At 35.7% G+C, this 13408-nt stretch overlaps 1 protein-coding gene across 1 annotated transcript in view; it reads right to left on the reverse strand.

The window, feature by feature from the left end:
• The window catches only part of LOC133524214 (transducin beta-like protein 2), a 101006-nt gene that overhangs the window by 30495 nt on the left and 57103 nt on the right, over nt 1-13408 (reverse strand). The window contains exon 3 of the mRNA XM_061860104.1: nt 12264-12487. Coding sequence (XP_061716088.1) covers nt 12264-12487 — 224 coding nt within the window. The remainder of the gene's footprint in view (nt 1-12263; nt 12488-13408) is intronic.

Below are 13408 nucleotides of genomic sequence, written 5' to 3' on the forward strand. Positions count from 1 at the left end.
CTTTAACCTCTTCAATTTAACTTAACTACATTTAATTAGATAAAATTATGAGTTCTATAAATGTAGATTAAAATCTAATTATTTAATAGTAAAAAAAACTCGTTTAGAAAAAACACAATGATCTAAAATAGCCATTGTTGAAAACTGATGTATGAGGAAGTGATACAGCTTCAGAAAAAAGATTTAAACCCATGTGCGTAATATAGGTCATTGTACCTATGCCAGCATGTGACGAAAAAATATGAATAACATGACATAATAAGTCGTAAAAAACCAACATTACAAGAAACGTTACGCCCATGTTATAACTTATAATGTACCGCGCAATCATTTTATTACTCTGCGACGTAGGGCTGTAGGTACCTAATTAATAACTAGTACAGATTAAATTATCGCGATTCGTTATGTAATATTCGCTATTACTTCGTTTACGTTCAACCGCAGTGAGTAACCAAGTAAGCAGGGAAGTAGGTAGTGCAAGTACTTCCTATTTCAAAGAAAAAGAAGTTCTATAGAATCATATGGTTAAGAAATAGAGATTATAATTAATGATACGGTTAAAAAATAAAGATTATAATAAATCATTCCTATGGAACTACTGGAAATAACCTCGCAGAGTACCTACGCAATAAAACTAGGATACCGCTCATTGTAAATACCGAGATTAGCAATTTTCTGACGAAAGTCAGCCGTAAGAACAGCGTGTATGAGAGATATACTACAAGTATGCAAGATGCAAGGGCCACCACACTACAGGCGATATTCGGTTGTCAACTGCAGCCGCATTACTGTTGCGACATTACTGCAACGACGTTGATATCGCCGATCTATCTGTTTTCCTTTGAAAAAACAGTGAACGTCCAATCCGTCCCCTTATCAAGGAAATTGTCAGATGCAGCGCCGGCGTCAAGGCTGCAGCAGGAATGTCGCAACAGAAATGCAGCGGCAGTTGCCAACGAAAAGACTCGCAGTCTTCACACATAGGCGCTCTTATATGTATGCAATTACTTGAAAAATTATACGCTAATGCTAAATGTGGAGGAAATTCAAATTATCATACTAGATTGAAAGCGCGAATGTGCGTGACTCAGGTGACCGCGAGTCGTCTTATATCCTCCACGGTTTACCTATAGGTAAAAGATCTGTGGTGAAGGACAGATTTGGAGTCATGCCCCTCCCTCCCGCTCAGTCTCGCGGCCGTAGTACATTCGGTACATCCACGTAAATGGGGTATAAAGAATAAGTGTCGTATACAATTAATGCAAAAGTTTCGGTTCGCCCCCACTATTAATACTTAGAATAATAATTGTATAAGTCATAGCCACATTACATAAAGTTGACAAAAGACTGTGACAAAGAAATGAATGACTAATAATGGGATCACGTTTCACGGCATCGTTTTCATACCACGTATGTTTCTTACTCGCACTTTTCCTACGACATCGACATCTGCACTAATATGAGTCACCAACTAAGTACCTAAATATTTGCCTATTAGGCCAAGCAACAAGAAGGTATAGAGGGAAATGCTCTTGGAGTAGTTAGAAGGTGAACATATCAAAAGTCCCCAGCCGCCGTCCATTGAGCCGGAGGGTAGAGGGGGGTTTGAAGGTATTATTTTTCGGTTTTCCACTGATATCTTAGAAATTTTGCATCTTAGCGACATGACAACGTACACAAAATGAAAGCTGATTAAATTTGTTACAAGTTTAATTCAGCGTCAAGTTTTGCAATGTCTTAATTTTAAAGGCTCTTAATTTTATCTTGATAGTTACATCAGTGAAGCTACTAAGCCATACTTCGTATCGCTTTCGTACAAATCGGGAGTGCCAAATTCATTTATGGTATCACATTGACACCACTCAGAAGTAAAAACATATAAACTTTAAATAATTACCTCTTTTCTTACCTACCTAACTAATACCTAAACCAAATTTCAACGAAATCGGTTCAGCGGTTTAAGCTGAAGATGAGTTAAAAAAGTATTTTATTAATTTTGTGCTTACTTCGGAATGGTGTCAATGTGACACCATAAATGAATTCAGCACCCCCGATTTATACGAAAATGATACTAAACACAGCCTAGCGGCTCACTGATGTAGATATCAGGATAAAATTGAGAGCCCTATATAAAATTTAGAGCGGATATCTCAAAAACTATATAGGATATCGAAAAACTTTCATTTTGTTAAATGGCCATGCCGCTAAGACGCATAGTTTCCGAGATATAATCGAAAGGCCGAAAAATGGGACCTTGAAACCCGAGGGGGGTTTGAAGGTTCGGCTCAAGGGCTACGGCCGGGGACTTTTGATATGTTCACCTCCGTTAGGACTAGTCGTAGTCCAAACAAAGTTGCGAAGTCAAAAATTGTGTTCCATGCATTTTCCTCTATAACTTTTTTTGAGCATTCGTTGCCTGAACTATATGTAGATATGTGAACACTCAGAATGCGACTAATCCCTCAAAGGGATAAGTTCGCCTTTGTACTTCTTACAATTAGAATTTTATTTTTATTTTTGCACAAAGTTTACGTTTACTAAGTGTGGTCTGGTGGTAGTGATGGTGGTGGTTGCTAGGACTTGTAGAGCAAAATCAACGGTCTGATCAAGATAGGTAATCACATACAGTTGGATGAGGGTAGGGCAGGACCAGCCACTGTAGAGATCCTGGAAAGAGGACTAGCCCAGCTGAGGAACAAAGAGGTTCTCGGCGGATATGACTATGACTCGATAACAATTATAAGTAATAATTAATATTTTCAAGCCTTTGCAGCCGCCAAAGCGTTTCAGAGCGTGCCTGAAATTGACAAACCTTTAGTGAATGGATATACGTTTTACGTAATTTAAGTCTCATTGTTTGTGATTAATAAATACAGGACATAATAGAACAACATCCGTTGACATTGGCATATCGACATTTTTGTTTCGTAGTTTTTAAAATTGAAAGTGAAAATAATTGCATTCACTTTGAGTAGTATGACAACAATATTTGCGACAATGCATTAGTCGTCATTCCTAGAAATTTTAACGAGCGAAAATAATAATAAGTAAATATTTGCAAAGTTACAGGTAATGTGCATAAAATAAAGAATGTATGAAATATTTATTAAAATATTTACATGATGTAGGTTCATAATTTGTTTCCTGTAAAGGAGGAAGCGAAAAAATAATAATACAAACTTTCTTATTCTCGAATATCATCAATACATCAGCACTAATCAGTAAACGATTCCAAATTAGCATCGTAATCAATTCCGGTTTCAATAAAGCATTCAATTTATTCACAAATCTAGTATAAGCACAATAGTAATAGTTTATCTTAAAGCTCAAATGGGACTGGGCAGGGCACGTCTGCCGTATGCCGGATGACCTGTGGGCCAAACAGCCACCTGTTGGGTCCCACAGGTTGTAAGGCGTCACGGTAGACCTCGTCGGAGATGGCGGGACGAACTTGATGCCTTCGACAGAGACTGGTAGGAGACTTCCGAGGATAGGGACACGTGGAAGAATAAGAGGGAGGCCTTTGCCCAGCAGTGGGACAGTATGGGCTCATAATATTAATATAATTATCTTAATTGGCCATTATTAAATAACAATTAGTAAATATAGGCCATTTACTAGAATTTTACAAAAGGTAATGCGTAGACTGCGTAGTATTTGACCGCAATCCTCATTACATATATACTACAGAATATTGATTAAATATAAATAAATGCGTAAAATAGGTCACGTTTTTGGAATTATTCCTTTGACTGCATTATTGACTTAATTGGAACTGAATAATATAAAATAGATAGCCTATAAATAGTAATATTGTTGATAATTTTAACAAAGCTGTGTGTTTGTGGGTCAAAGCCAAAGGAGAATACACGGTGCTCACGAGGAACCCGAAAGATTTTAACCACGTACTTCTGAGGCCAAAAGAAGGAACAAATGTTATATGAGTTTCAGTAAACGCCAAAAAAAATTTTTTTTTGTTTTTGTTTTTTTTTTTTTTTTTTCAATTTTGTACGTATTTCTACATAAAAAGTTAATGTTATGGTAAAACTGGCACTGAAAATAATTTTATACGATTTTTCTTTTTGTAAAAACTAGTTCTTGCAAAGGTTACTTATTTGTCACTTTTTGACATCTATCAATAAGGATATTTAGACTACGCCCCATAATGGCATCATCGCGATCAAAAAGGCGTTTTGCACTAAGTTACGATAAGATTTTTTTTTTTACATTGGTATTAACTCTGAAACTAGGTGAAAAATGTGATCAGTAGGTAATACACTGTCAAAATCTTTCGGTTTCCTCATGTAGCATCGTGTATATTGAAGATAATATGTTTCGTTTCAGTTATTGATTATATAGTTTTAATTTTTTATGACATTTTGTAAAAGACGTGTAGCTTTAAGAAAATTACAACGTATACCTATGTATTTGGGCCATCCTGTATGTACAAGGAGATACGAGTATACATACTGCACTCGCTTAGTTTCATAACACTGACTTTGATACATTAATCATTAAATCAGCATGCACTATCATATAATTTTGATGAATATTCAATTATTAAATGAAAATCCTGCAGTTATTAATATTAACTGAAATTCGCTCGTAATTACGTGATTAACTCCATTATTTATGTATGTAAAATTAAACTTTTTTTAACTGTTAAGCTATGAAATTGTTACAAGGTTGAACGGGACTAAAACAACGGACTCAAGTCTGTTAATACACCGTCCCCCAGCACGAGTTTTAACTGGTACTAATTGATCTATTAATGTAGGTATGAAATCCAACTTTTCAGCTGAGGCCAATGCTCTGCCTGAACATGCGTTTACGATATGACGCCCACCTATTTTTGGCTTTGCTATATTTAATGCGCATTTCACTATATTGCGTCAAATCGAGCGGAGTTGGAAGCGAATGATTTTTGTAAGGGATTTTGAAAGGAACAATCGTGTCGTGAAGCAGCTTCTAAAGTGGATATTCGAGATTCCAGGTACTAAACTATCTGTGTGCCTTTCATCCAAATCCATTAAGCCCTTTTTTGCGTGATGGTCTGATTGAGACTAAAACACTCTAATATCGAAACATCTCAACATATATATTACTACCCGAATATCTTTTTTTCGATAGGTACTTCCTGAAATATTATTATGTACCTATATATATCCCCTAATAGTTTTCCTAGCTCCTACAACTAGCAAAACTGCAAAGAGGATGCAGAAAGTGTAACTAACGAAAAATAACGTAAGTTACTGCATTTTTACAAGATTTCTTATATTATTTTATTCGCCATGGTTCGACTCGGCGCAAAAGTTTATCCACTAATTTAAGAAATAAAGATGATATGTCATACCGTATTTACAAATAGATATTTAAAATGAAATGACTGTGCATTCTCGGACTCGGAAGTACAATTGGCATGAAATGAAGAAAATGAGGCGTATCTTGCCTTATTTTTTTATTTCTGGTTAAACCAATCTCAACGGACAGGAAGGTCGGGTCGGCCAATACTCCGCCAAACACGCGCCAGTTGGATAAACGTCACTCGCGATCAAAATATGTATGTGTTAATGATAGCCAAACAAAACAAAAACAAGCGTGCTCGGTCTTAGAGGTCAATCTCTTGTACTCGTAATAAACAAAGTTTAGCGTAAATAGCATGACGTGACTTAGTGCTTGTTAAGTTCTTAGCGTCTAATTTATCTCGATAATCTTTTCGTCAAGACATCTGCCTCATTAGTAAATGTTATGACTAAGCTAAACTAATGCATGACATTCGTCAAGTTTCTAACCTATTATGGGTAACAAGTTCGGACAAAGTATAGTCCCCAGTCAATGTAACATTGCACTTACTTACAATGACGAAGTTTTAAACCGATATAGTACATTTCGATGCTAGTGCGGAAAGTATGTCATTACTAAGAATGACATTTTCGCACGTGTATCTAACGAAGTTTTTTAATACAGATGCGAAAAATAAGAAAAACCACAAGTACTTTTTTTATGCATGTTCTATAAGACAGAAACAATTGTAAATATAAAATATTATGCTATTATTACCTAAGTATCGTTATTTACGATTATTTGTGTATCGTATATATTGTATGAAAACAATATCGAATGTTGCCTTTGGAAACTTAAAACATTCTTGCAGCAAGAAAAAACGCCTCTGCTTTGACAGGCGTTTCGGTAGCTATTCCGTTCCATTCAGACAACTTATTAAGAACGGTTTTTCAATATTCAATAATAAAAATAAGCATGTTATAATGATGAAGAGGTAAGTAATTAAATATGAAATATGCTTAAGTATATTTATTATTTTTACATTAATAATAGGTTTCATGTTGATTACGACGTTTAAAGGAAACTAACATTAACACTCATCAATAAAATAATAATCATGAATATCTATAATAGTCATGAATTGGAACAAGTGGAAAAGTAAAAAGCACTAGTTCGCGAAATCCAACTTTTCGCACGCTAAACAGCTATGTAAAGTAGCACTTTTTGAGCAACTGTATTAAAAAATATTTTGTGCGATGTTTTTAGGGTTCCGAAGCCAAATGGCAAAAAACGGAACCCTTATAGATTCGTCATGCCCGTCTGTCTGTCCGATTATGTCACAGCCACTTTTTTCCGAAACTATAAGAGCTATACTGTTCAAACTTAGTAAGTGGATGTATTCTATGAACCGCATTAAGATGTTCACACAAAAATAGAAAAAAAAAACAGTAAATTTTGGGGGTTCCCCATACTTAGAACTGAAACTCAAAAAATCTTTTTTCATCAAACCCATACGTGTGGGGTATCTATGGATAGGTCTTCAAAAATGATATTGAGGTTTCTAATATCATTTTTTTTCTAAACTGAATAGTTTGCGCGAGAGACACTTCCAAAGTGAAAAATTTATCCATATTGTCAGTGAGTCTGTTCTGAAAAACCTTACCTGACAATTTTTCAAATTTTTAATCGGTCTTACAATAAATAATGTTAAACTTGTTCACACATATCCAAATTTGTACTATTTAATTCTCACGAAAATGTTTCTCTGCATACCATCCAAATGTTGTTTACTATTTTTGTTTACTATCGTATTTGAAATGCCTAACTTAGTTTTACAGATATTGTGTTATATACATCATAACAGTGTGCACTCGCGTTGCTATTTAAGTAATAATATTATTTCCACACCTGTGCCACAGCCTGCATTGCAATCATGTTGTTTACTTCTCACTTGTAGCACCTACATATTATCCTTATCATTGTTTATTACGTTTATTACATACGTTCATTTACTCCCGTCTTTGCAGAAAAATGTTATAATTGACGTTAATAATCGTGCCGGTGGGTCCCTTCTTATAGAAATTTTCATACAAGGCAGCCCAATTTCCTTGCTCTTGAGTATATATGTACTAACTTTAACTGTTTTAAGTGAATAGAATATTATTTTCGGGTTATTACCAAAATGTTAGGGGCTTAAGAACAAAATCACAGGATTTTTTCTCTCAAGTAACTAAGTCTGATTATGACTTCATTTGCTTAACGGAGACGTGGCTGACCGCTGACTTTTATGACTTAGAGTACTTTGATAATAGGTATAGCGTTTTTCGTTGTGATCGGTCAGCAGAAGCAAGTGGTGCATCGCGGGGCGGGGGGGTCGCGGTTGCCGTGCGCTCAGAATACCAGCCGGTGCGCCGTGACTGGCCAGTACCATCGCTTGCCCACTGTGAATGTTTATGGGTTTCACTTCCCATTGAACGGAATAAACACGACATGACATTATCGTTCCCTTATCATAATGAAAAACAATCTTATCTTAACATAGCGTGTATTTATATTCCTAATGGACCCAATTACCGAGATGCACTAACTACTTTCGTTGACCTTGCTAGTCAAATAATTATTGATCGGCCCGACGACGTTTTCTTAATTACTGGTGATTTCAATATACCTGAGGCGAACTGGGTTATGAATTCAGCATCTGAGATGGAGTTGACAGCATGTGTTAGTTTTAGTACTCAATTGATATACGAATTCTTATCATATACGGGAACTAAACAGTATAATTCCATAATTAATGTCAACGGCCGAATTTTAGATTTAATTTTTTCAAACAATGAATGCCGCTTATCAGCTTGCGATTCACCACTCACGCCGGAAGATGCACACCACAGAGCTATTTGTATGGACCTAAAATTGAAAACTTTATGTCACTTAAAGCCGGCGCCTCACTGTGTTTTTAACTTTCATGCTGGTAATTATCAAAAAATTAATGCTGAACTTTCCGTTATTAATTGGATTAGTTTCTTTAAACATTTGAACATGGATGACTGTGTAACAAAATTTAATGACTTGGTTAAAAATCTAATTTCCAAGTATATTCCACAACGAATTGTTCGTCAGCCAACTTGTTCCGCTCCTGTTTGGCACAGCTTACCCTTACGTAAGGTTTTAAAAGAAAAACGGAAATATCATAAACGTTGGAAATTATACGGCAACCCCTTAGACTATCAGACTTTTAGTACTCTGCGCAAACGAGCTAATAAATTAGAGTTGGAATGTTATAATAATTATATATCTTATTCAGAAAGTAAAATTAAAAATCATCCTAATTTTTTCTGGTCATACGTAAAGTCTATATTTTCTAAAAATAGACCACCTCAATCAATGCACTATAAAGGCATAACTAGCTCTGACGGCGAACAGATATGTAATTTTTTCAATTATCATTTTCAATCTGTTTTTGAAAAACCTAGTAATCTACACCTGGGTGACATAACAAATATTCCAGCGCCTGATTGTATTATCGACTTAAGTACAGTAGAGATTAATTACAACATAGTTTTACAACATTTAAAAACAGTTAATGTCCATAAAGGTGCTGGGCCCGATGGCATTCATCCGCTTTTAATAAAATCTTGTAGTTCTACCCTTGCAACTCCTGTCACCATATTATATACTAAGTCAATTAAAGAGGGCATTGTGCCCAAAACTTGGAAACAAGCATGGGTCACTCCTATTCCCAAGGGTTCGGTTAGTAGTGATGTTGTTAATTACCGTCCCATATCTAAATTGTGTATTATTGGTAAGTTGCTCGAAAAAATTGTTACAGATCAATTATTTGGTGTTGTACGTCGCCATATCATTCCAAATCAGCATGGTTTTTATAAGGGTCGATCTGTTGACAGTAATTTACTAACCTTCACTGATGAAATTTATGCTGCAATGGACGATGGCCATAGTGTGGATGCTATTTATACTGATTTTTCCAAGGCATTCGATAAAATTTGTCATTATACGCTATTATCTAAGCTTTGGAAACTTGGTATACATGGCGATCTCTTTCGCTGGATTAAATCTTACGTAGAAAACAGAAGTCAGGCGGTCGTCTTGTTGGGCTATCGATCTCAATGGATGTCTGTTGGTTCAGGAGTCCCTCAGGGCTCTCACTTGGGTCCTTTGCTCTTTACTCTTTATGTGAATGATATAACTAATCACATCCAGAACTCTAAATTATTACTTTACGCAGATGATACAAAGATTTTTAGGATAGTTAAAAATATCAGCGATTGTGAAAAGCTACAAGATGATTTAAACAACTTAGTCAGCTACTGTGAAATAAATAATTTGTTTCTTAACTTAGATAAATGCAATGTTATCACCTTCTCAAAAAAGAAAAATGTAATTAATTATTCTTACAACTTATCGGGTAAAACCTTAAATAGAGTAACCGAAATTAGAGATCTTGGTGTGATTATGGATAGCAAACTTACTTTTATCCCACATATTGATAAAATGCTGACAAAATCATATAAACAGTTAGGATTCATAATGCGTGTTGGGAAACCATTTAAAAGCCGCTTGACATATAAAATTCTCTACAATAGTTTTGTGCGTAGTCACCTTGAATTTTCTTGCTCAGTGTGGAAACCTTTTTACAAAGTACACATCGACAGAATTGAGCGACTTCAAAAAATATTTATTAAATCACTGTGCTTCAGGACTGGACTAGCTTATACTGCTGACTATACCGATACCTGTAAACGTTTAAATATTCAAACTCTTAGTGACCGTCGAGATTCCACTGATTCCGTTTTGCTTTTTAAGATTTTCCATTCACAATTAGAAGCCCCTACTCTTTTACATAAAATCTGTTTCAGAGTTCCGCGAAGACGTGAGCGCTGTTGTCGTAAAAGAAACTTATTTTTTATTCCATTCAGCAGGACTGGTTACGGTGGGAATGTATTTATCAAACGCGCATGTAAACTTTTTAATGAGAATCAAAAACTTAATGATTTAGACATTTTTAACTGTTCACTAACACAACTTAAGAATGCATTTAAATATTGATTATAACTGGAATTTGTTATTTGCTTAAATTTAATGTACTACGAGACTACGATGTATATGTAACTTATTTTCTGCAGACTTATCAAATCACTGATTTACATATTTCAAGTATTTGTTATTATAAAATACAGATTTAAGTATTTTTGTTTTTTGTAATAGCCACGGACCTGTTTATATTTTATTTCTACATATGAAACTATAGGTCTATTTTTTGTCTATAAGTTTTGATCAAAAATTGTGTATGACTGTTTGTTTCTAAATAAATAGAAAAAAAAAAAAAAAAAATGGGTTTCCCCCCCCCCCCCCCCGTAACTTCTAAAATAACAGAATGAAAAATCTAAAAAAAATATATGATATACATTGCCATGCAAACTTCCACCGAAAATTGGTTTGAACGAGATCTAGTGAGAAGTTTTTTTTTTTTTAATATGTCATAAATAAAAAATAAAAATTTCATCAAACCCATACGTGTGGGGTATCTATGGATAGGTCTTCAAAAATGATATTTAGGTTTCTAATATCATTTTTTTCTAAACTGAATAGTTTGCGCGAGAGACACTTCCAAAGTGGTAAAATGTGTGTCCAAAGTGGTAAAATGTTGAACAAGGTCTAGTAAGTAGATTTTTTTTAATACGTCTGAAATGGTACGGAACCCTTCATGCGCGAGTCCGACTCGCACTTGGCCGCTTTTTTTGCAAGCGGTCTCACGGTAGTCATGGTAATGAGGATAACTTATCTATACCCAAGTTCTAGTGAACTGAAATAGTACATTACGATACAAGTGCGAAAAATAGGAAATTCGAAACGAGTGGCGATAAATTAAAACACGACCGAAGGGAGTGTTTTAAATCGACACGAGTTGCGAATTACCTATTCGCACATGTATCGTACAACGTTTTACAGTACATATGGCCCTTTAAATGTTCGACACAGTAACGTAATATGCTACTTCTCGCACTAGTGCTATAAAGTAGCCCCATATGTACTGTAAATAATATTTATCTGGCTGATTATCCAAGATGGACCCAACGTCCATTTTTGACAACTTGCCCTTACAACTAAACGTGACTAAAATCAGGTGGCACTTAAGTAGTTTAACAACAATTATTAAGTGTTAAGATAGCCTTTTAACGGACCTTTTAAAAGGTAGATTATTATTGATTATTTAAGGGTATTGTATGCCATAAAACAAGAAACAAAAGATTTACAACTTGCTTATACAGTCACTTTCAGGGAAAGAGAAAGGTGAACCCGTCTGCAAATTCGTAGAAGTTACCAAGGAGCTGAAGCTTTATTTAACACACTCGTTTATTTATATGTATGTATAACATGCAGAATGCACGACTTTTCTGCATAAATATTTTTAATGAAAGATGTCTTTATGCGACCTACTTTTTAGGTCATTCAAGAGAAGGTTCAAGAGAGCTCTGAAGAGGGCAAAAACGTTCAAACGTTTATTTACAGCTGCTCGTATGATAAACCTAACGATAACCAAACAACATAGATAAGAAATTAGATAACTATTTATTGTTTGTTTTGTTATACATACCTCGTGCTTGCGTGCACAACGCATGCATCGGCGTTGGAGATTGTGAAAATATTTAGGAAGATTCACTTTCAAAGCCATAAGCGTCAACTTTAAACAGTAGGTAGACGCTAGAATCGCTAGACGGATAAAATACTATCTCAAGACTAATGACGGACCTCATTTAAAGCTCGCCTAAAACCAGCTATTTAACCAAACAGCACGACAAACCGGTCTGGAAAATCTATACATCCTTTCTCTATCTAATTAGTAGGTATACCTACTCCTCAACTGATACTCTAGGCCGCTAGTTTTTTTAACACCAATAGCGACTGACAAGGTCTTGTTTGTACCTAAATATGAATATTATACACTGAATGTTTCTCACCTTATCAAACACGAGAACTTGAGTGGCAGCTCCAATAGCGCCGTCTTTCTTCTTCTCTATCTTGTAGACGACGATGTTGTTCTCCCTCGCGGTGTGTACGATGAAGGCCTTGGAGTCGGGGCTCCATGCCACGAACTGCGCGTGGTCGAACTCGATGTTGACGCGCAGCGTCTTGTGCTGGTTGTGGCTCAGATCTCGGATATCCCAGAGGATCACAGACCCATCTGCGTCAAATCATTCTGAATGTAAATACTGATGCCATTCTTTGACCTAGGGGCTCACTAAGGGATTGGAAATGAAATGCGCGAACAAAACTTCTCTCGGTTTTTGCTTCAACTAATACTAAACCGCAAGTTTAATGCCAGCCAGTCAGATGTTCATATCATACAAATATTGTTTTTGTCTATGACCCCAGTTGTCAACTTACTACTTAATTACGTTCGTCACATTGTCATAACATGTCTGTCTGGCGCAATATTTACCGGCCCGTGATCGACGTCACGTCACGTACAAGTCGTACAATAGCATCCATCTGCAAGGCCGTACCAGTCACAACGGCGTAACTAAACGTGCTTTTTCTACCCATCCTGACCTTTCGTGTAGAACTTAACCGCCTACTAGGTAGAGCCCATTTCTTGGAAAAATAAATACCACGTGTAGCTACATGTAGTGTGGCGAGTCTTACCGTGGGATTGTAAAGCAATTTAGTCCCTCAAGGAATTCCTTTTGTTTTTCGAGTAATTCGTTTTTCGAACACCTGACTGGCTGTCATAATCATAAACTACCCTTTTTACCATAGCGCTAATCATGGTTGTGTACTTACCAGTAACTACTTCTTGGGAGCCCGATTTAATAAACCCAGTTTAGGCTGGCCTAAACCCAGAGGTAAATAAAAATACGGACGCAAAGAACATAATAAACATTGAAGCGGCATTGTAAAATATGACTGTAATAAAGGTTTCTCTTTGTCTTGCTTAAAATCTGCAACTTATATCCAGTTTTAAAATTCCATCCACATTTTAATAGAGAGAGAGTACAACAAAGCAACCATTGTACTTACTCCCAATCCTACTTTGAATGCTATGAAATCCATTAACAACAAACAATACATCTTTCTAACGAAATGAAGTTTATTATAGTGCCTA

Source organism: Cydia pomonella, chromosome 13 (assembly GCF_033807575.1).
Source record: "Cydia pomonella isolate Wapato2018A chromosome 13, ilCydPomo1, whole genome shotgun sequence".
NCBI lineage: Eukaryota > Metazoa > Arthropoda > Insecta > Lepidoptera > Tortricidae > Cydia > Cydia pomonella.